This window comes from Mytilus trossulus, chromosome 9, assembly GCF_036588685.1.
Source record: "Mytilus trossulus isolate FHL-02 chromosome 9, PNRI_Mtr1.1.1.hap1, whole genome shotgun sequence".
NCBI classification, from domain to species: Eukaryota; Metazoa; Mollusca; class Bivalvia; order Mytilida; family Mytilidae; genus Mytilus; species Mytilus trossulus.
This window is the reverse complement of record NC_086381.1, coordinates 27,962,472-27,985,041: the sequence shown is the minus strand read 5'-3', so window position 1 is coordinate 27,985,041 and position 22,570 is coordinate 27,962,472. Positions and strand designations below refer to the sequence as shown.

Below are 22,570 nucleotides of genomic sequence, written 5' to 3'. Positions count from 1 at the left end.
AAACTCGTACTGTTCTTCATTTTTTTTCCACATCAAATATTGTTATATATATAATAAGAAAGTAGACATCTGTATGCTGTTTATAAAGAAAAGGAAAAATAAAGAGATAAAGACAAGAGAAATGGAGGGAGTGAGCTATGTTTGAGATTGCACAACAAAGTCAGATTCTTTTTGAAAAATGTTGGTGGCCCTGAAAAGGGCCGTTGTAAGTGAAGTTTCTGTAGTGTTGACTTTACTTGGCAGCTTTCTGTGTCTTCTTTGGCAGAAGTACAGCCTGGATGTTTGGTAAAACACCACCTTGTGCAATGGTTACACCAGAGAGAAGTTTGTTCAATTCTTCGTCGTTTCTGATGGCCAACTGGAGATGACGGGGGATGATTCTGCTCTTCTTGTTGTCACGGGCAGCATTTCCTGCCAACTCCAAAACCTCAGCTGCTAAGTATTCCAAGACAGCGGCAAGGTAGACTGGTGCTCCGGCACCAACTCTCTCGGCGTAGTTTCCTTTCCTCAAAAGTCTGTGGATACGACCTACTGGGAACTGAAGTCCGGCACGGATGACCTAGACTTTGCCTTTGCTTTTGCTTTTCCTCCTTTTCCTCGTCCTGACATTTTGATTTAATACGTTGTTTGACTTGAACAAGTATAAACAATGATTACCCCGTTAGGTGGTATTTTACTATTTATACCCGCAAAACGGATTGAAAGATGTTTCAGTTCTAAACCAATCAAATCATCGCTTCTTCCAGGTAGTTAGGTTGAATGTTAGAAGGTGCTCTCTCCGAAGTTCGCGTTAAGTAAAAACTTTCAATCCGTTTTGCCGAGTATAAATAGAAATTTTTATTTACGGCCATCATTCACTGATTACATTTCAGAGAGTATACATCTGTCAAAAATGCCACCAAAAGTTGGAACCAAAGGAGCCAAAAAGGCCGTAACAAAGGCAAAGACTGCCAGACCCGGCGGTGACAAGAAAAGGAGGAGGAAGAGGAGAGAATCCTATGCCATCTACATCTACAAAGTCTTGAGACAGGTGCACCCAGACACTGGAGTATCCTCAAAGGCTATGTCTATCATGAACAGTTTTGTCAACGATATCTTTGAGAGAATCGCTGCAGAAGCTTCCCGTCTCGCTCACTACAACAAGAGATCTACCATCACATCTCGGGAGATCCAGACTGCAGTTCGTCTGCTCCTACCCGGTGAATTGGCCAAGCACGCTGTCAGTGAAGGTACCAAAGCCGTCACAAAGTACACCAGCAGCAAGTAAACAACGAGAAGTTTAACTTCACAAACGGCCCTTTTCAGGGCCACCAATATTTTTCAAAAAGAGTCTTATTATTGTTGTACATAACAAACTTCTAAATGAAGCTGTGTCCCACCCCAAAATGACAAATTTATTTATATCTGAATTCTGTCTTTTTGTCTTTCTTTCTTTCTTTCTTCTTTTCTCTTCTTTATTCTTCATTTTATTAGCCGATTTGAAAAAATATACATACACCAGAATTTAACCTTTTCACGGGTTATACATTTCTTCCTCTTTTTTTGGGGGGGAGGGGGTCTAGAATCGAACTATACTTGAATATGTATTGAAACATTATATAAAAAAATATCACGAACAGATTAAATTCACACATACGTCGACAGAGAGAAAAAAGGGGGAGGGGGATTGTTTTAGGATATAAAAACAATATAACTAGAGTTTGACAATGGAGGAAAAATCAGCAATATATCTTTTACATAAAAGAATACATATGAAATAAAGAATAAAAATGTTATTTACATTCAAAAATCAGGAATCATATTGTATCCAAAGCCTTGCTGGTCTTTTTTTAATAGGCTTAAATAAAAATAGTGAAAAGAAATTAAAAAAAATAAACGAATAAAAGAAAAAGGAAAGTAAAGAAAGTTGGACAGGAGAAAGCTATGGTTTTCTTTTTAAGTACAACAAATGCAGATTCTTTTTGAAAAATGTTGGTGGCCCTGAAAAGGGCCGTTGTATTTGTATTTTTCAGCTGGCTGTTTAACCTCCGAATCCGTAAAGGGTACGGCCTTGACGTTTCAGGGCGTAGACAACATCCATGGCGGTGACAGTTTTCCTCTTTGCATGCTCAGTGTATGTGACAGCATCACGGATGACATTTTCCAAAAAGACTTTCAAGACACCACGTGTTTCTTCGTAGATAAGACCAGAGATACGTTTGACACCACCTCGTCTTGCTAAACGACGGATTGCTGGTTTGGTGATACCTTGGATATTATCACGCAACACCTTCCTGTGACGTTTGGCGCCTCCTTTACCTAGACCTTTTCCTCCTTTACCTCTTCCTGACATGTTGTTTGCTTTTTGAAGTTCGATAAAACGAATGACAACTATATCCAAATTATGCTATATATCTGATGAACGCGGCCCTAAAAGAAATACCACTGAATTTTTGATAGGTTGGACCTGATTGGTTGTTTTCGTCTAAATCGGGGAGGTAACTCTGTAGGAATTCTGTACACTTTCAATCCACTTCTCTGAAAATATGTGAAAATAAAATATTTCAAACTGTATACAAATAAAAATACAAAGATTATAAGAGATGGACCAAATAACTAATGATCTCCATCATCAATTAATACTTCTTATATTTTCCAATGTGAAAGAGATTTATTTCCTTTTACTTAAAATACAAGAACATATCACACTGCATACATAAGCAGGAGTTAACAATGTGCAATTGCAATATAAAAACAATTAGTTTAAAGAAAATCTTTTTATACAGTATTTTTCTTGTTCAAAAGATACAGTTTCAGAGATAGTCCACTGCAGCTCTGCAGACTTAAGAGAGTAAAAGCAAAACTAATCTACAGCATACCAGTCAGTTATTTAAGCATGGACAGATAGACTTGTAAATAAAAACAGGTGTGCATGATAATTTTTCTCAAAATCACCTTTACCAGTTTCAATAAAGATGTCCCGGGAAATTCACATTTCAAACATGTTATTATTACATGTATACAATCAATGCTCATCTTTTAACAACTAATTAGGAATCTTTCTAAATTTAGCAGCTACTTTATACATGTAGTCATAGGTTTTTGAAATGTACACAGTGCAGCCTCACTTTTTAAATACCACAATTGGTACATCATTGAATGAATGAATTATTGCGCCTTGTCTATTTTTCTCCACCAATGGAAAAAAAGATTCATCCGCACACATGTTCACATCATTTATAAGGCACATAGAGCACCCAAAATAGATGCATTTTAAGCACAAAATAAAGGTATTCAAGAAAAAGTTCTTTCTGTAACACACAATTGATGGAGACAAAGTTTTCAATGAGAATTTAAGGTGGACTACTTGGACCCGTACCGAAAATATATTTCAGAAATATAAAATAATTGAATCTTCTCATGTTGTCACAGTAGAATACACAATATGAGTAAAAATTACATACAAAAAGCATCTAAAAAATAAGTGAGAAAATAAGACCGAGAAAAATGCAATTTAGAGAAAAATATAACCACAGAAATTAGAAAGAAATACATTTTAATAATTCTGTAATTAGAAGATGGATTGTATTGTTCTTGGAGTATGTTTTTTCTTACCTTTTTTTTTTTATTTAAATGTATACATGTATGTTAATTTTTTCAGGAGGGTATACCAGAAAATGTATAACATTCTTGTTTTTTCCCGAAGGATTTGGAAGAATTAGATAAATAAAAAATATGTATGTCTCTCTCTCTATTTATCCTTTTATTTATTTTCTTTGCATGTTTTGAAATAAGTTTCTCTATATTTTTCTCCTATCAATACAGTAACCTGACTTGTCTAATCTTAAGTGCAAAAAAAAAAGATAATAAGAAAGAAGAATAAAGAGAGATGTGGAGAGAAAGAAAAATAAAGAAAGATGTGGAGAGGGGGTTTCAGCTATTTTTGATTTTGATGTACAACATATTCAGACTCTTTTTGGAAAATATTGGTGGCCCTTAAAAGGGCCGTTATTGTATAGAGTAAAGGTCAGTTTAAGCACGTTCTCCACGGATTCTGCGAGCCAACTGGATGTCTTTGGGCATGATGGTGACTCTCTTGGCGTGGATTGCACACAAGTTGGTGTCCTCGAAAAGACCAACGAGGTAAGCTTCACTGGCTTCCTGGAGGGCCATAACGGCAGAGCTCTGGAAACGTAGATCAGTCTTGAAGTCTTGAGCAATTTCACGAACTAATCTCTGGAAGGGGAGTTTCCTGATGAGGAGTTCAGTACTTTTCTGGTATCTTCTGATCTCACGAAGAGCGACTGTTCCTGGCCTGTATCTATGTGGCTTCTTTACTCCACCAGTGGCAGGTGCGCTCTTACGGGCGGCCTTGGTGGCAAGTTGTTTTCTTGGAGCTTTTCCTCCAGTGGATTTACGGGCGGTCTGCTTTGTACGAGCCATTGCGATATGTTCTCTGTGAAAATCTACGATTACACGACAGAATACTTTGAAACTTCGAATGTTAGTGTATTTGTGCTAGCCGCAATGTTTGCAAACACGACACTGATTGGCCTTTCGGGGTAATAAAACTCACGTTGATTGGTTGAAATCTCTGTATTATGATTGGACTGATCTGGAAGTTACTTTCACAGCTTTCGATCCCTTTTTGGACTGAAGCTAAAGATTGTTCACCCCAAGCTAACAATTGGCACAATTTGTTTCTATTCTGATAGTGTCAGCGAAAATTTGACATAAGACCAAAAAAAATAATAATCAAGAGTAATGCAGAACTTAATAATAATCTTTATTCAAATAATAAATAATTGTTTAATCAACAGTCTGACACGAAATTAATAATTGACAGGAAATGTAAATTAAAGAGCAAAATAGAAGAAGAAAAAGAGAAAAAAAAACATCATCCATCCATTTTCATCAATAGCCAGTGGTATAGAAATGCAGCCGTTTTCTTAGTGTGTGTAGCCAGTTTCTCGTATAGACATGCTTACTATAGTACACAATTGTCACTCGTCTCAGTGTCTTAAAACAAAGAGAACACTTTTTATCCTCTCTATAGTCTTTGTGTTCTCTCTAGCTATACAGTGTCTGTATTCTCTAGTCTCTGTATCATGTAAAGCCATGATATTCTCTATATAGTATACTGCACGCATACTGGGAAACTTGCACATTGTTGAAGTATTCTTTATTGTTTATATACGAATTTTGCAAATACAAAGGATTTGAGCTAAAAAATAATCTACACAACTATAAACATACGCATAAGTACTTTGTATAGGAATACAAAATATATATTATATATCTAAGAGAATGTGACAGCAGAAGAGGAAGAAAAGAATTCACATAGATCACAGTTAGACAGACAACGAACGAACGAACGAACGAACGAACGAACGAACGAACGAACGAACGAACGAACGAATATATATTATATAAAAATAAGGTCATAGATTGTAATGTGTGTGCTTATATAGTATAATATATAGGACTGCAACTAAATTTACACCAAAAATATATGCAATATTGACCACTAACAACTATGAGTTTTTCTTCCTCTCGTGCTTGCGCATTTTCATCGAATCTACGTTTATATATAGTTGTTTATTTTCTTGGACTTTTATAGGGGAAAAAAAGAAACTCGTACTGTTCTTCATTTTTTTTCCACATCAAATATTGTTATATATATAATAAGAAAGTAGACATCTGTATGCTGTTTATAAAGAAAAGGAAAAATAAAGAGATAAAGACAAGAGAAATGGAGGGAGTGAGCTATGTTTGAGATTGCACAACAAAGTCAGATTCTTTTTGAAAAATGTTGGTGGCCCTGAAAAGGGCCGTTGTAAGTGAAGTTTCTGTAGTGTTGACTTTACTTGGCAGCTTTCTGTGTCTTCTTTGGCAGAAGTACAGCCTGGATGTTTGGTAAAACACCACCTTGTGCAATGGTTACACCAGAGAGAAGTTTGTTCAATTCTTCGTCGTTTCTGATGGCCAACTGGAGATGACGGGGGATGATTCTGCTCTTCTTGTTGTCACGGGCAGCATTTCCTGCCAACTCCAAAACCTCAGCTGCTAAGTATTCCAAGACAGCGGCAAGGTAGACTGGTGCTCCGGCACCAACTCTCTCGGCGTAGTTTCCTTTCCTCAAAAGTCTGTGGATACGACCTACTGGGAACTGAAGTCCGGCACGGGATGACCTAGACTTTGCCTTTGCTTTTGCTTTTCCTCCTTTTCCTCGTCCTGACATTTTGATTTAATACGTTGTTTGACTTGAACAAGTATAAACAATGATTACCCCGTTAGGTGGTATTTTACTATTTATACCCGCAAAACGGATTGAAAGATGTTTCAGTTCTAAACCAATCAAATCATCGCTTCTTCCAGGTAGTTAGGTTGAATGTTAGAAGGTGCTCTCTCCGAAGTTCGCGTTAAGTAAAAACTTTCAATCCGTTTTGCCGAGTATAAATAGAAATTTTTATTTACGGCCATCATTCACTGATTACATTTCAGAGAGTATACATCTGTCAAAAATGCCACCAAAAGTTGGAACCAAAGGAGCCAAAAAGGCCGTAACAAAGGCAAAGACTGCCAGACCCGGCGGTGACAAGAAAAGGAGGAGGAAGAGGAGAGAATCCTATGCCATCTACATCTACAAAGTCTTGAGACAGGTGCACCCAGACACTGGAGTATCCTCAAAGGCTATGTCTATCATGAACAGTTTTGTCAACGATATCTTTGAGAGAATCGCTGCAGAAGCTTCCCGTCTCGCTCACTACAACAAGAGATCTACCATCACATCTCGGGAGATCCAGACTGCAGTTCGTCTGCTCCTACCCGGTGAATTGGCCAAGCACGCTGTCAGTGAAGGTACCAAAGCCGTCACAAAGTACACCAGCAGCAAGTAAACAACGAGAAGTTTAACTTCACAAACGGCCCTTTTCAGGGCCACCAATATTTTTCAAAAAGAGTCTTATTATTGTTGTACATAACAAACTTCTAAATGAAGCTGTGTCCCACCCCAAAATGACAAATTTATTTATATCTGAATTCTGTCTTTTTGTCTTTCTTTCTTTCTTTCTTCTTTTCTCTTCTTTATTCTTCATTTTATTAGCCGATTTGAAAAAATATACATACACCAGAATTTAACCTTTTCACGGGTTATACATTTCTTCCCTCTTTTTTTGGGGGGGAGGGGGTCTAGAATCGAACTATACTTGAATATGTATTGAAACATTATATAAAAAAATATCACGAACAGATTAAATTCACACATACGTCGACAGAGAGAAAAAAGGGGGAGGGGGATTGTTTTAGGATATAAAAACAATATAACTAGAGTTTGACAATGGAGGAAAAATCAGCAATATATCTTTTACATAAAAGAATACATATGAAATAAAGAATAAAAATGTTATTTACATTCAAAAATCAGGAATCATATTGTATCCAAAGCCTTGCTGGTCTTTTTTTAATAGGCTTAAATAAAAATAGTGAAAAGAAATTAAAAAAAATAAACGAATAAAAGAAAAAGGAAAGTAAAGAAAGTTGGACAGGAGAAAGCTATGGTTTTCTTTTTAAGTACAACAAATGCAGATTCTTTTTGAAAAATGTTGGTGGCCCTGAAAAGGGCCGTTGTATTTGTATTTTTCAGCTGGCTGTTTAACCTCCGAATCCGTAAAGGGTACGGCCTTGACGTTTCAGGGCGTAGACAACATCCATGGCGGTGACAGTTTTCCTCTTTGCATGCTCAGTGTATGTGACAGCATCACGGATGACATTTTCCAAAAAGACTTTCAAGACACCACGTGTTTCTTCGTAGATAAGACCAGAGATACGTTTGACACCACCTCGTCTTGCTAAACGACGGATTGCTGGTTTGGTGATACCTTGGATATTATCACGCAACACCTTCCTGTGACGTTTGGCGCCTCCTTTACCTAGACCTTTTCCTCCTTTACCTCTTCCTGACATGTTGTTTGCTTTTTGAAGTTCGATAAAACGAATGACAACTATATCCAAATTATGCTATATATCTGATGAACGCGGCCCTAAAAGAAATACCACTGAATTTTTGATAGGTTGGACCTGATTGGTTGTTTTCGTCTAAATCGGGGAGGTAACTCTGTAGGAATTCTGTACACTTTCAATCCACTTCTCTGAAAATATGTGAAAATAAAATATTTCAAACTGTATACAAATAAAAATACAAAGATTATAAGAGATGGACCAAATAACTAATGATCTCCATCATCAATTAATACTTCTTATATTTTCCAATGTGAAAGAGATTTATTTCCTTTTACTTAAAATACAAGAACATATCACACTGCATACATAAGCAGGAGTTAACAATGTGCAATTGCAATATAAAAACAATTAGTTTAAAGAAAATCTTTTTATACAGTATTTTTCTTGTTCAAAAGATACAGTTTCAGAGATAGTCCACTGCAGCTCTGCAGACTTAAGAGAGTAAAAGCAAAACTAATCTACAGCATACCAGTCAGTTATTTAAGCATGGACAGATAGACTTGTAAATAAAAACAGGTGTGCATGATAATTTTTCTCAAAATCACCTTTACCAGTTTCAATAAAGATGTCCCGGGAAATTCACATTTCAAACATGTTATTATTACATGTATACAATCAATGCTCATCTTTTAACAACTAATTAGGAATCTTTCTAAATTTAGCAGCTACTTTATACATGTAGTCATAGGTTTTTGAAATGTACACAGTGCAGCCTCACTTTTTAAATACCACAATTGGTACATCATTGAATGAATGAATTATTGCGCCTTGTCTATTTTTCTCCACCAATGGGAAAAAAAGATTCATCCGCACACATGTTCACATCATTTATAAGGCACATAGAGCACCCAAAATAGATGCATTTTAAGCACAAAATAAAGGTATTCAAGAAAAAGTTCTTTCTGTAACACACAATTGATGGAGACAAAGTTTTCAATGAGAATTTAAGGTGGACTACTTGGACCCGTACCGAAAATATATTTCAGAAATATAAAATAATTGAATCTTCTCATGTTGTCACAGTAGAATACACAATATGAGTAAAAATTACATACAAAAAGCATCTAAAAAATAAGTGAGAAAATAAGACCGAGAAAAATGCAATTTAGAGAAAAATATAACCACAGAAATTAGAAAGAAATACATTTTAATAATTCTGTAATTAGAAGATGGATTGTATTGTTCTTGGAGTATGTTTTTTCTTACCTTTTTTTTTTTATTTAAATGTATACATGTATGTTAATTTTTTCAGGAGGGTATACCAGAAAATGTATAACATTCTTGTTTTTTCCCGAAGGATTTGGAAGAATTAGATAAATAAAAAATATGTATGTCTCTCTCTCTATTTATCCTTTTATTTATTTTCTTTGCATGTTTTGAAATAAGTTTCTCTATATTTTTCTCCTATCAATACAGTAACCTGACTTGTCTAATCTTAAGTGCAAAAAAAAAAGATAATAAGAAAGAAGAATAAAGAGAGATGTGGAGAGAAAGAAAAATAAAGAAAGATGTGGAGAGGGGGTTTCAGCTATTTTTGATTTTGATGTACAACATATTCAGACTCTTTTTGGAAAATATTGGTGGCCCTTAAAAGGGCCGTTATTGTATAGAGTAAAGGTCAGTTTAAGCACGTTCTCCACGGATTCTGCGAGCCAACTGGATGTCTTTGGGCATGATGGTGACTCTCTTGGCGTGGATTGCACACAAGTTGGTGTCCTCGAAAAGACCAACGAGGTAAGCTTCACTGGCTTCCTGGAGGGCCATAACGGCAGAGCTCTGGAAACGTAGATCAGTCTTGAAGTCTTGAGCAATTTCACGAACTAATCTCTGGAAGGGGAGTTTCCTGATGAGGAGTTCAGTACTTTTCTGGTATCTTCTGATCTCACGAAGAGCGACTGTTCCTGGCCTGTATCTATGTGGCTTCTTTACTCCACCAGTGGCAGGTGCGCTCTTACGGGCGGCCTTGGTGGCAAGTTGTTTTCTTGGAGCTTTTCCTCCAGTGGATTTACGGGCGGTCTGCTTTGTACGAGCCATTGCGATATGTTCTCTGTGAAAATCTACGATTACACGACAGAATACTTTGAAACTTCGAATGTTAGTGTATTTGTGCTAGCCGCAATGTTTGCAAACACGACACTGATTGGCCTTTCGGGGTAATAAAACTCACGTTGATTGGTTGAAATCTCTGTATTATGATTGGACTGATCTGGAAGTTACTTTCACAGCTTTCGATCCCTTTTTGGACTGAAGCTAAAGATTGTTCACCCCAAGCTAACAATTGGCACAATTTGTTTCTATTCTGATAGTGTCAGCGAAAATTTGACATAAGACCAAAAAAAATAATAATCAAGAGTAATGCAGAACTTAATAATAATCTTTATTCAAATAATAAATAATTGTTTAATCAACAGTCTGACACGAAATTAATAATTGACAGGAAATGTAAATTAAAGAGCAAAATAGAAGAAGAAAAAGAGAAAAAAAAACATCATCCATCCATTTTCATCAATAGCCAGTGGTATAGAAATGCAGCCGTTTTCTTAGTGTGTGTAGCCAGTTTCTCGTATAGACATGCTTACTATAGTACACAATTGTCACTCGTCTCAGTGTCTTAAAACAAAGAGAACACTTTTTATCCTCTCTATAGTCTTTGTGTTCTCTCTAGCTATACAGTGTCTGTATTCTCTAGTCTCTGTATCATGTAAAGCCATGATATTCTCTATATAGTATACTGCACGCATACTGGGAAACTTGCACATTGTTGAAGTATTCTTTATTGTTTATATACGAATTTTGCAAATACAAAGGATTTGAGCTAAAAAATAATCTACACAACTATAAACATACGCATAAGTACTTTGTATAGGAATACAAAATATATATTATATATCTAAGAGAATGTGACAGCAGAAGAGGAAGAAAAGAATTCACATAGATCACAGTTAGACAGACAACGAACGAACGAACGAACGAACGAACGAACGAACGAACGAACGAACGAACGAATATATATTATATAAAAATAAGGTCATAGATTGTAATGTGTGTGCTTATATAGTATAATATATAGGACTGCAACTAAATTTACACCAAAAATATATGCAATATTGACCACTAACAACTATGAGTTTTTCTTCCTCTCGTGCTTGCGCATTTTCATCGAATCTACGTTTATATATAGTTGTTTATTTTCTTGGACTTTTATAGGGGAAAAAAAGAAACTCGTACTGTTCTTCATTTTTTTTCCACATCAAATATTGTTATATATATAATAAGAAAGTAGACATCTGTATGCTGTTTATAAAGAAAAGGAAAAATAAAGAGATAAAGACAAGAGAAATGGAGGGAGTGAGCTATGTTTGAGATTGCACAACAAAGTCAGATTCTTTTTGAAAAATGTTGGTGGCCCTGAAAAGGGCCGTTGTAAGTGAAGTTTCTGTAGTGTTGACTTTACTTGGCAGCTTTCTGTGTCTTCTTTGGCAGAAGTACAGCCTGGATGTTTGGTAAAACACCACCTTGTGCAATGGTTACACCAGAGAGAAGTTTGTTCAATTCTTCGTCGTTTCTGATGGCCAACTGGAGATGACGGGGGATGATTCTGCTCTTCTTGTTGTCACGGGCAGCATTTCCTGCCAACTCCAAAACCTCAGCTGCTAAGTATTCCAAGACAGCGGCAAGGTAGACTGGTGCTCCGGCACCAACTCTCTCGGCGTAGTTTCCTTTCCTCAAAAGTCTGTGGATACGACCTACTGGGAACTGAAGTCCGGCACGGGATGACCTAGACTTTGCCTTTGCTTTTGCTTTTCCTCCTTTTCCTCGTCCTGACATTTTGATTTAATACGTTGTTTGACTTGAACAAGTATAAACAATGATTACCCCGTTAGGTGGTATTTTACTATTTATACCCGCAAAACGGATTGAAAGATGTTTCAGTTCTAAACCAATCAAATCATCGCTTCTTCCAGGTAGTTAGGTTGAATGTTAGAAGGTGCTCTCTCCGAAGTTCGCGTTAAGTAAAAACTTTCAATCCGTTTTGCCGAGTATAAATAGAAATTTTTATTTACGGCCATCATTCACTGATTACATTTCAGAGAGTATACATCTGTCAAAAATGCCACCAAAAGTTGGAACCAAAGGAGCCAAAAAGGCCGTAACAAAGGCAAAGACTGCCAGACCCGGCGGTGACAAGAAAAGGAGGAGGAAGAGGAGAGAATCCTATGCCATCTACATCTACAAAGTCTTGAGACAGGTGCACCCAGACACTGGAGTATCCTCAAAGGCTATGTCTATCATGAACAGTTTTGTCAACGATATCTTTGAGAGAATCGCTGCAGAAGCTTCCCGTCTCGCTCACTACAACAAGAGATCTACCATCACATCTCGGGAGATCCAGACTGCAGTTCGTCTGCTCCTACCCGGTGAATTGGCCAAGCACGCTGTCAGTGAAGGTACCAAAGCCGTCACAAAGTACACCAGCAGCAAGTAAACAACGAGAAGTTTAACTTCACAAACGGCCCTTTTCAGGGCCACCAATATTTTTCAAAAAGAGTCTTATTATTGTTGTACATAACAAACTTCTAAATGAAGCTGTGTCCCACCCCAAAATGACAAATTTATTTATATCTGAATTCTGTCTTTTTGTCTTTCTTTCTTTCTTTCTTCTTTTCTCTTCTTTATTCTTCATTTTATTAGCCGATTTGAAAAAATATACATACACCAGAATTTAACCTTTTCACGGGTTATACATTTCTTCCCTCTTTTTTTGGGGGGGAGGGGGTCTAGAATCGAACTATACTTGAATATGTATTGAAACATTATATAAAAAAATATCACGAACAGATTAAATTCACACATACGTCGACAGAGAGAAAAAAGGGGGAGGGGGATTGTTTTAGGATATAAAAACAATATAACTAGAGTTTGACAATGGAGGAAAAATCAGCAATATATCTTTTACATAAAAGAATACATATGAAATAAAGAATAAAAATGTTATTTACATTCAAAAATCAGGAATCATATTGTATCCAAAGCCTTGCTGGTCTTTTTTTAATAGGCTTAAATAAAAATAGTGAAAAGAAATTAAAAAAAATAAACGAATAAAAGAAAAAGGAAAGTAAAGAAAGTTGGACAGGAGAAAGCTATGGTTTTCTTTTTAAGTACAACAAATGCAGATTCTTTTTGAAAAATGTTGGTGGCCCTGAAAAGGGCCGTTGTATTTGTATTTTTCAGCTGGCTGTTTAACCTCCGAATCCGTAAAGGGTACGGCCTTGACGTTTCAGGGCGTAGACAACATCCATGGCGGTGACAGTTTTCCTCTTTGCATGCTCAGTGTATGTGACAGCATCACGGATGACATTTTCCAAAAAGACTTTCAAGACACCACGTGTTTCTTCGTAGATAAGACCAGAGATACGTTTGACACCACCTCGTCTTGCTAAACGACGGATTGCTGGTTTGGTGATACCTTGGATATTATCACGCAACACCTTCCTGTGACGTTTGGCGCCTCCTTTACCTAGACCTTTTCCTCCTTTACCTCTTCCTGACATGTTGTTTGCTTTTTGAAGTTCGATAAAACGAATGACAACTATATCCAAATTATGCTATATATCTGATGAACGCGGCCCTAAAAGAAATACCACTGAATTTTTGATAGGTTGGACCTGATTGGTTGTTTTCGTCTAAATCGGGGAGGTAACTCTGTAGGAATTCTGTACACTTTCAATCCACTTCTCTGAAAATATGTGAAAATAAAATATTTCAAACTGTATACAAATAAAAATACAAAGATTATAAGAGATGGACCAAATAACTAATGATCTCCATCATCAATTAATACTTCTTATATTTTCCAATGTGAAAGAGATTTATTTCCTTTTACTTAAAATACAAGAACATATCACACTGCATACATAAGCAGGAGTTAACAATGTGCAATTGCAATATAAAAACAATTAGTTTAAAGAAAATCTTTTTATACAGTATTTTTCTTGTTCAAAAGATACAGTTTCAGAGATAGTCCACTGCAGCTCTGCAGACTTAAGAGAGTAAAAGCAAAACTAATCTACAGCATACCAGTCAGTTATTTAAGCATGGACAGATAGACTTGTAAATAAAAACAGGTGTGCATGATAATTTTTCTCAAAATCACCTTTACCAGTTTCAATAAAGATGTCCCGGGAAATTCACATTTCAAACATGTTATTATTACATGTATACAATCAATGCTCATCTTTTAACAACTAATTAGGAATCTTTCTAAATTTAGCAGCTACTTTATACATGTAGTCATAGGTTTTTGAAATGTACACAGTGCAGCCTCACTTTTTAAATACCACAATTGGTACATCATTGAATGAATGAATTATTGCGCCTTGTCTATTTTTCTCCACCAATGGGAAAAAAAGATTCATCCGCACACATGTTCACATCATTTATAAGGCACATAGAGCACCCAAAATAGATGCATTTTAAGCACAAAATAAAGGTATTCAAGAAAAAGTTCTTTCTGTAACACACAATTGATGGAGACAAAGTTTTCAATGAGAATTTAAGGTGGACTACTTGGACCCGTACCGAAAATATATTTCAGAAATATAAAATAATTGAATCTTCTCATGTTGTCACAGTAGAATACACAATATGAGTAAAAATTACATACAAAAAGCATCTAAAAAATAAGTGAGAAAATAAGACCGAGAAAAATGCAATTTAGAGAAAAATATAACCACAGAAATTAGAAAGAAATACATTTTAATAATTCTGTAATTAGAAGATGGATTGTATTGTTCTTGGAGTATGTTTTTTCTTACCTTTTTTTTTTTATTTAAATGTATACATGTATGTTAATTTTTTCAGGAGGGTATACCAGAAAATGTATAACATTCTTGTTTTTTCCCGAAGGATTTGGAAGAATTAGATAAATAAAAAATATGTATGTCTCTCTCTCTATTTATCCTTTTATTTATTTTCTTTGCATGTTTTGAAATAAGTTTCTCTATATTTTTCTCCTATCAATACAGTAACCTGACTTGTCTAATCTTAAGTGCAAAAAAAAAAGATAATAAGAAAGAAGAATAAAGAGAGATGTGGAGAGAAAGAAAAATAAAGAAAGATGTGGAGAGGGGGTTTCAGCTATTTTTGATTTTGATGTACAACATATTCAGACTCTTTTTGGAAAATATTGGTGGCCCTTAAAAGGGCCGTTATTGTATAGAGTAAAGGTCAGTTTAAGCACGTTCTCCACGGATTCTGCGAGCCAACTGGATGTCTTTGGGCATGATGGTGACTCTCTTGGCGTGGATTGCACACAAGTTGGTGTCCTCGAAAAGACCAACGAGGTAAGCTTCACTGGCTTCCTGGAGGGCCATAACGGCAGAGCTCTGGAAACGTAGATCAGTCTTGAAGTCTTGAGCAATTTCACGAACTAATCTCTGGAAGGGGAGTTTCCTGATGAGGAGTTCAGTACTTTTCTGGTATCTTCTGATCTCACGAAGAGCGACTGTTCCTGGCCTGTATCTATGTGGCTTCTTTACTCCACCAGTGGCAGGTGCGCTCTTACGGGCGGCCTTGGTGGCAAGTTGTTTTCTTGGAGCTTTTCCTCCAGTGGATTTACGGGCGGTCTGCTTTGTACGAGCCATTGCGATATGTTCTCTGTGAAAATCTACGATTACACGACAGAATACTTTGAAACTTCGAATGTTAGTGTATTTGTGCTAGCCGCAATGTTTGCAAACACGACACTGATTGGCCTTTCGGGGTAATAAAACTCACGTTGATTGGTTGAAATCTCTGTATTATGATTGGACTGATCTGGAAGTTACTTTCACAGCTTTCGATCCCTTTTTGGACTGAAGCTAAAGATTGTTCACCCCAAGCTAACAATTGGCACAATTTGTTTCTATTCTGATAGTGTCAGCGAAAATTTGACATAAGACCAAAAAAAATAATAATCAAGAGTAATGCAGAACTTAATAATAATCTTTATTCAAATAATAAATAATTGTTTAATCAACAGTCTGACACGAAATTAATAATTGACAGGAAATGTAAATTAAAGAGCAAAATAGAAGAAGAAAAAGAGAAAAAAAAACATCATCCATCCATTTTCATCAATAGCCAGTGGTATAGAAATGCAGCCGTTTTCTTAGTGTGTGTAGCCAGTTTCTCGTATAGACATGCTTACTATAGTACACAATTGTCACTCGTCTCAGTGTCTTAAAACAAAGAGAACACTTTTTATCCTCTCTATAGTCTTTGTGTTCTCTCTAGCTATACAGTGTCTGTATTCTCTAGTCTCTGTATCATGTAAAGCCATGATATTCTCTATATAGTATACTGCACGCATACTGGGAAACTTGCACATTGTTGAAGTATTCTTTATTGTTTATATACGAATTTTGCAAATACAAAGGATTTGAGCTAAAAAATAATCTACACAACTATAAACATACGCATAAGTACTTTGTATAGGAATACAAAATATATATTATATATCTAAGAGAATGTGACAGCAGAAGAGGAAGAAAAGAATTCACATAGATCACAGTTAGACAGACAACGAACGAACGAACGAACGAACGAACGAACGAACGAACGAACGAACGAACGAACGAATATATATTATATAAAAATAAGGTCATAGATTGTAATGTGTGTGCTTATATAGTATAATATATAGGACTGCAACTAAATTTACACCAAAAATATATGCAATATTGACCACTAACAACTATGAGTTTTTCTTCCTCTCGTGCTTGCGCATTTTCATCGAATCTACGTTTATATATAGTTGTTTATTTTCTTGGACTTTTATAGGGGAAAAAAAGAAACTCGTACTGTTCTTCATTTTTTTTCCACATCAAATATTGTTATATATATAATAAGAAAGTAGACATCTGTATGCTGTTTATAAAGAAAAGGAAAAATAAAGAGATAAAGACAAGAGAAATGGAGGGAGTGAGCTATGTTTGAGATTGCACAACAAAGTCAGATTCTTTTTGAAAAATGTTGGTGGCCCTGAAAAGGGCCGTTGTAAGTGAAGTTTCTGTAGTGTTGACTTTACTTGGCAGCTTTCTGTGTCTTCTTTGGCAGAAGTACAGCCTGGATGTTTGGTAAAACACCACCTTGTGCAATGGTTACACCAGAGAGAAGTTTGTTCAATTCTTCGTCGTTTCTGATGGCCAACTGGAGATGACGGGGGATGATTCTGCTCTTCTTGTTGTCACGGGCAGCATTTCCTGCCAACTCCAAAACCTCAGCTGCTAAGTATTCCAAGACAGCGGCAAGGTAGACTGGTGCTCCGGCACCAACTCTCTCGGCGTAGTTTCCTTTCCTCAAAAGTCTGTGGATACGACCTACTGGGAACTGAAGTCCGGCACGGGATGACCTAGACTTTGCCTTTGCTTTTGCTTTTCCTCCTTTTCCTCGTCCTGACATTTTGATTTAATACGTTGTTTGACTTGAACAAGTATAAACAATGATTACCCCGTTAGGTGGTATTTTACTATTTATACCCGCAAAACGGATTGAAAGATGTTTCAGTTCTAAACCAATCAAATCATCGCTTCTTCCAGGTAGTTAGGTTGAATGTTAGAAGGTGCTCTCTCCGAAGTTCGCGTTAAGTAAAAACTTTCAATCCGTTTTGCCGAGTATAAATAGAAATTTTTATTTACGGCCATCATTCACTGATTACATTTCAGAGAGTATACATCTGTCAAAAATGCCACCAAAAGTTGGAACCAAAGGAGCCAAAAAGGCCGTAACAAAGGCAAAGACTGCCAGACCCGGCGGTGACAAGAAAAGGAGGAGGAAGAGGAGAGAATCCTATGCCATCTACATCTACAAAGTCTTGAGACAGGTGCACCCAGACACTGGAGTATCCTCAAAGGCTATGTCTATCATGAACAGTTTTGTCAACGATATCTTTGAGAGAATCGCTGCAGAAGCTTCCCGTCTCGCTCACTACAACAAGAGATCTACCATCACATCTCGGGAGATCCAGACTGCAGTTCGTCTGCTCCTACCCGGTGAATTGGCCAAGCACGCTGTCAGTGAAGGTACCAAAGCCGTCACAAAGTACACCAGCAGCAAGTAAACAACGAGAAGTTTAACTTCACAAACGGCCCTTTTCAGGGCCACCAATATTTTTCAAAAAGAGTCTTATTATTGTTGTACATAACAAACTTCTAAATGAAGCTGTGTCCCACCCCAAAATGACAAATTTATTTATATCTGAATTCTGTCTTTTTGTCTTTCTTTCTTTCTTTCTTCTTTTCTCTTCTTTATTCTTCATTTTATTAGCCGATTTGAAAAAATATACATACACCAGAATTTAACCTTTTCACGGGTTATACATTTCTTCCCTCTTTTTTTGGGGGGGAGGGGGTCTAGAATCGAACTATACTTGAATATGTATTGAAACATTATATAAAAAAATATCACGAACAGATTAAATTCACACATACGTCGACAGAGAGAAAAAAGGGGGAGGGGGATTGTTTTAGGATATAAAAACAATATAACTAGAGTTTGACAATGGAGGAAAAATCAGCAATATATCTTTTACATAAAAGAATACATATGAAATAAAGAATAAAAATGTTATTTACATTCAAAAATCAGGAATCATATTGTATCCAAAGCCTTGCTGGTCTTTTTTTAATAGGCTTAAATAAAAATAGTGAAAAGAAATTAAAAAAAATAAACGAATAAAAGAAAAAGGAAAGTAAAGAAAGTTGGACAGGAGAAAGCTATGGTTTTCTTTTTAAGTACAACAAATGCAGATTCTTTTTGAAAAATGTTGGTGGCCCTGAAAAGGGCCGTTGTATTTGTATTTTTCAGCTGGCTGTTTAACCTCCGAATCCGTAAAGGGTACGGCCTTGACGTTTCAGGGCGTAGACAACATCCATGGCGGTGACAGTTTTCCTCTTTGCATGCTCAGTGTATGTGACAGCATCACGGATGACATTTTCCAAAAAGACTTTCAAGACACCACGTGTTTCTTCGTAGATAAGACCAGAGATACGTTTGACACCACCTCGTCTTGCTAAACGACGGATTGCTGGTTTGGTGATACCTTGGATATTATCACGCAACACCTTCCTGTGACGTTTGGCGCCTCCTTTACCTAGACCTTTTCCTCCTTTACCTCTTCCTGACATGTTGTTTGCTTTTTGAAGTTCGATAAAACGAATGACAACTATATCCAAATTATGCTATATATCTGATGAACGCGGCCCTAAAAGAAATACCACTGAATTTTTGATAGGTTGGACCTGATTGGTTGTTTTCGTCTAAATCGGGGAGGTAACTCTGTAGGAATTCTGTACACTTTCAATCCACTTCTCTGAAAATATGTGAAAATAAAATATTTCAAACTGTATACAAATAAAAATACAAAGATTATAAGAGATGGACCAAATAACTAATGATCTCCATCATCAATTAATACTTCTTATATTTTCCAATGTGAAAGAGATTTATTTCCTTTTACTTAAAATACAAGAACATATCACACTGCATACATAAGCAGGAGTTAACAATGTGCAATTGCAATATAAAAACAATTAGTTTAAAGAAAATCTTTTTATACAGTATTTTTCTTGTTCAAAAGATACAGTTTCAGAGATAGTCCACTGCAGCTCTGCAGACTTAAGAGAGTAAAAGCAAAACTAATCTACAGCATACCAGTCAGTTATTTAAGCATGGACAGATAGACTTGTAAATAAAAACAGGTGTGCATGATAATTTTTCTCAAAATCACCTTTACCAGTTTCAATAAAGATGTCCCGGGAAATTCACATTTCAAACATGTTATTATTACATGTATACAATCAATGCTCATCTTTTAACAACTAATTAGGAATCTTTCTAAATTTAGCAGCTACTTTATACATGTAGTCATAGGTTTTTGAAATGTACACAGTGCAGCCTCACTTTTTAAATACCACAATTGGTACATCATTGAATGAATGAATTATTGCGCCTTGTCTATTTTTCTCCACCAATGGGAAAAAAAGATTCATCCGCACACATGTTCACATCATTTATAAGGCACATAGAGCACCCAAAATAGATGCATTTTAAGCACAAAATAAAGGTATTCAAGAAAAAGTTCTTTCTGTAACACACAATTGATGGAGACAAAGTTTTCAATGAGAATTTAAGGTGGACTACTTGGACCCGTACCGAAAATATATTTCAGAAATATAAAATAATTGAATCTTCTCATGTTGTCACAGTAGAATACACAATATGAGTAAAAATTACATACAAAAAGCATCTAAAAAATAAGTGAGAAAATAAGACCGAGAAAAATGCAATTTAGAGAAAAATATAACCACAGAAATTAGAAAGAAATACATTTTAATAATTCTGTAATTAGAAGATGGATTGTATTGTTCTTGGAGTATGTTTTTTCTTACCTTTTTTTTTTTATTTAAATGTATACATGTATGTTAATTTTTTCAGGAGGGTATACCAGAAAATGTATAACATTCTTGTTTTTTCCCGAAGGATTTGGAAGAATTAGATAAATAAAAAATATGTATGTCTCTCTCTCTATTTATCCTTTTATTTATTTTCTTTGCATGTTTTGAAATAAGTTTCTCTATATTTTTCTCCTATCAATACAGTAACCTGACTTGTCTAATCTTAAGTGCAAAAAAAAAAGATAATAAGAAAGAAGAATAAAGAGAGATGTGGAGAGAAAGAAAAATAAAGAAAGATGTGGAGAGGGGGTTTCAGCTATTTTTGATTTTGATGTACAACATATTCAGACTCTTTTTGGAAAATATTGGTGGCCCTTAAAAGGGCCGTTATTGTATAGAGTAAAGGTCAGTTTAAGCACGTTCTCCACGGATTCTGCGAGCCAACTGGATGTCTTTGGGCATGATGGTGACTCTCTTGGCGTGGATTGCACACAAGTTGGTGTCCTCGAAAAGACCAACGAGGTAAGCTTCACTGGCTTCCTGGAGGGCCATAACGGCAGAGCTCTGGAAACGTAGATCAGTCTTGAAGTCTTGAGCAATTTCACGAACTAATCTCTGGAAGGGGAGTTTCCTGATGAGGAGTTCAGTACTTTTCTGGTATCTTCTGATCTCACGAAGAGCGACTGTTCCTGGCCTGTATCTATGTGGCTTCTTTACTCCACCAGTGGCAGGTGCGCTCTTACGGGCGGCCTTGGTGGCAAGTTGTTTTCTTGGAGCTTTTCCTCCAGTGGATTTACGGGCGGTCTGCTTTGTACGAGCCATTGCGATATGTTCTCTGTGAAAATCTACGATTACACGACAGAATACTTTGAAACTTCGAATGTTAGTGTATTTGTGCTAGCCGCAATGTTTGCAAACACGACACTGATTGGCCTTTCGGGGTAATAAAACTCACGTTGATTGGTTGAAATCTCTGTATTATGATTGGACTGATCTGGAAGTTACTTTCACAGCTTTCGATCCCTTTTTGGACTGAAGCTAAAGATTGTTCACCCCAAGCTAACAATTGGCACAATTTGTTTCTATTCTGATAGTGTCAGCGAAAATTTGACATAAGACCAAAAAAAATAATAATCAAGAGTAATGCAGAACTTAATAATAATCTTTATTCAAATAATAAATAATTGTTTAATCAACAGTCTGACACGAAATTAATAATTGACAGGAAATGTAAATTAAAGAGCAAAATAGAAGAAGAAAAAGAGAAAAAAAAACATCATCCATCCATTTTCATCAATAGCCAGTGGTATAGAAATGCAGCCGTTTTCTTAGTGTGTGTAGCCAGTTTCTCGTATAGACATGCTTACTATAGTACACAATTGTCACTCGTCTCAGTGTCTTAAAACAAAGAGAACACTTTTTATCCTCTCTATAGTCTTTGTGTTCTCTCTAGCTATACAGTGTCTGTATTCTCTAGTCTCTGTATCATGTAAAGCCATGATATTCTCTATATAGTATACTGCACGCATACTGGGAAACTTGCACATTGTTGAAGTATTCTTTATTGTTTATATACGAATTTTGCAAATACAAAGGATTTGAGCTAAAAAATAATCTACACAACTATAAACATACGCATAAGTACTTTGTATAGGAATACAAAATATATATTATATATCTAAGAGAATGTGACAGCAGAAGAGGAAGAAAAGAATTCACATAGATCACAGTTAGACAGACAACGAACGAACGAACGAACGAACGAACGAACGAACGAACGAACGAACGAACGAACGAATATATATTATATAAAAATAAGGTCATAGATTGTAATGTGTGTGCTTATATAGTATAATATATAGGACTGCAACTAAATTTACACCAAAAATATATGCAATATTGACCACTAACAACTATGAGTTTTTCTTCCTCTCGTGCTTGCGCATTTTCATCGAATCTACGTTTATATATAGTTGTTTATTTTCTTGGACTTTTATAGGGGAAAAAAAGAAACTCGTACTGTTCTTCATTTTTTTTCCACATCAAATATTGTTATATATATAATAAGAAAGTAGACATCTGTATGCTGTTTATAAAGAAAAGGAAAAATAAAGAGATAAAGACAAGAGAAATGG

The 22,570-nt window shown here is 35.9% G+C and overlaps 12 protein-coding genes and 1 pseudogene across 12 annotated transcripts; 3 read left to right on the top strand and 10 right to left on the bottom strand.

Moving 5' to 3' along the window:
* Positions 1-232: 232 nt before the first annotated feature.
* Positions 233-609, bottom strand: LOC134684522 (histone H2A-like; annotated as a pseudogene).
* A 283-nt stretch (positions 610-892) lies between these two features.
* LOC134684521 (histone H2B-like) lies at positions 893-1,267 on the top strand. Its single transcript, XM_063543810.1, has one exon. The coding sequence runs from the start codon at positions 893-895 to the stop codon at positions 1,265-1,267; it is 375 nt and encodes a 124-aa protein (XP_063399880.1).
* Positions 1,268-2,020: 753 nt separating this feature from the next.
* LOC134684520 (histone H4) lies at positions 2,021-2,332 on the bottom strand. Its single transcript, XM_063543809.1, has one exon. The coding sequence runs from the start codon at positions 2,330-2,332 to the stop codon at positions 2,021-2,023; it is 312 nt and encodes a 103-aa protein (XP_063399879.1).
* A 1,679-nt stretch (positions 2,333-4,011) lies between these two features.
* Positions 4,012-4,495, bottom strand: LOC134685501 (histone H3). Its single transcript, XM_063545257.1, has one exon. It carries the CDS (start codon positions 4,420-4,422, stop codon positions 4,012-4,014), a length of 411 nt encoding a protein of 136 aa, XP_063401327.1. The 5' UTR covers positions 4,423-4,495.
* A 1,347-nt stretch (positions 4,496-5,842) lies between these two features.
* Positions 5,843-6,220, bottom strand: LOC134685507 (histone H2A). The gene has a single exon (XM_063545264.1). It carries the CDS (start codon positions 6,218-6,220, stop codon positions 5,843-5,845), a length of 378 nt encoding a protein of 125 aa, XP_063401334.1.
* Positions 6,221-6,503: 283 nt separating this feature from the next.
* LOC134684519 (histone H2B-like) lies at positions 6,504-6,878 on the top strand. Its single transcript, XM_063543808.1, has one exon. The coding sequence runs from the start codon at positions 6,504-6,506 to the stop codon at positions 6,876-6,878; it is 375 nt and encodes a 124-aa protein (XP_063399878.1).
* Positions 6,879-7,632: 754 nt separating this feature from the next.
* Positions 7,633-13,553, bottom strand: LOC134684517 (uncharacterized). The gene is made up of 4 exons (XM_063543807.1): positions 13,247-13,553; positions 11,491-11,822; positions 9,633-10,110; positions 7,633-7,952 (listed from the first exon to the last, which is right to left on the bottom strand). The coding sequence occupies exons 1-4, from the start codon at positions 13,551-13,553 to the stop codon at positions 7,633-7,635; spliced, it is 1,437 nt and encodes a 478-aa protein (XP_063399877.1).
* Positions 11,452-11,829, bottom strand: LOC134685506 (histone H2A). The gene has a single exon (XM_063545263.1). The coding sequence runs from the start codon at positions 11,827-11,829 to the stop codon at positions 11,452-11,454; it is 378 nt and encodes a 125-aa protein (XP_063401333.1).
* A 1,680-nt stretch (positions 13,554-15,233) lies between the features above and the next one.
* LOC134685500 (histone H3) lies at positions 15,234-15,717 on the bottom strand. Its single transcript, XM_063545256.1, has one exon. It carries the CDS (start codon positions 15,642-15,644, stop codon positions 15,234-15,236), a length of 411 nt encoding a protein of 136 aa, XP_063401326.1. The 5' UTR covers positions 15,645-15,717.
* Positions 15,718-17,064: 1,347 nt separating this feature from the next.
* On the bottom strand, positions 17,065-17,442 carry LOC134685505 (histone H2A). The gene has a single exon (XM_063545262.1). It carries the CDS (start codon positions 17,440-17,442, stop codon positions 17,065-17,067), a length of 378 nt encoding a protein of 125 aa, XP_063401332.1.
* A 283-nt stretch (positions 17,443-17,725) lies between these two features.
* Positions 17,726-18,100, top strand: LOC134684516 (histone H2B-like). The gene has a single exon (XM_063543806.1). It carries the CDS (start codon positions 17,726-17,728, stop codon positions 18,098-18,100), a length of 375 nt encoding a protein of 124 aa, XP_063399876.1.
* Positions 18,101-18,854: 754 nt separating this feature from the next.
* LOC134684515 (histone H4) lies at positions 18,855-19,166 on the bottom strand. Its single transcript, XM_063543805.1, has one exon. The coding sequence runs from the start codon at positions 19,164-19,166 to the stop codon at positions 18,855-18,857; it is 312 nt and encodes a 103-aa protein (XP_063399875.1).
* A 1,680-nt stretch (positions 19,167-20,846) lies between these two features.
* LOC134685498 (histone H3) lies at positions 20,847-21,330 on the bottom strand. Its single transcript, XM_063545255.1, has one exon. The coding sequence runs from the start codon at positions 21,255-21,257 to the stop codon at positions 20,847-20,849; it is 411 nt and encodes a 136-aa protein (XP_063401325.1). The 5' UTR covers positions 21,258-21,330.
* Positions 21,331-22,570: the final 1,240 nt, after the last annotated feature.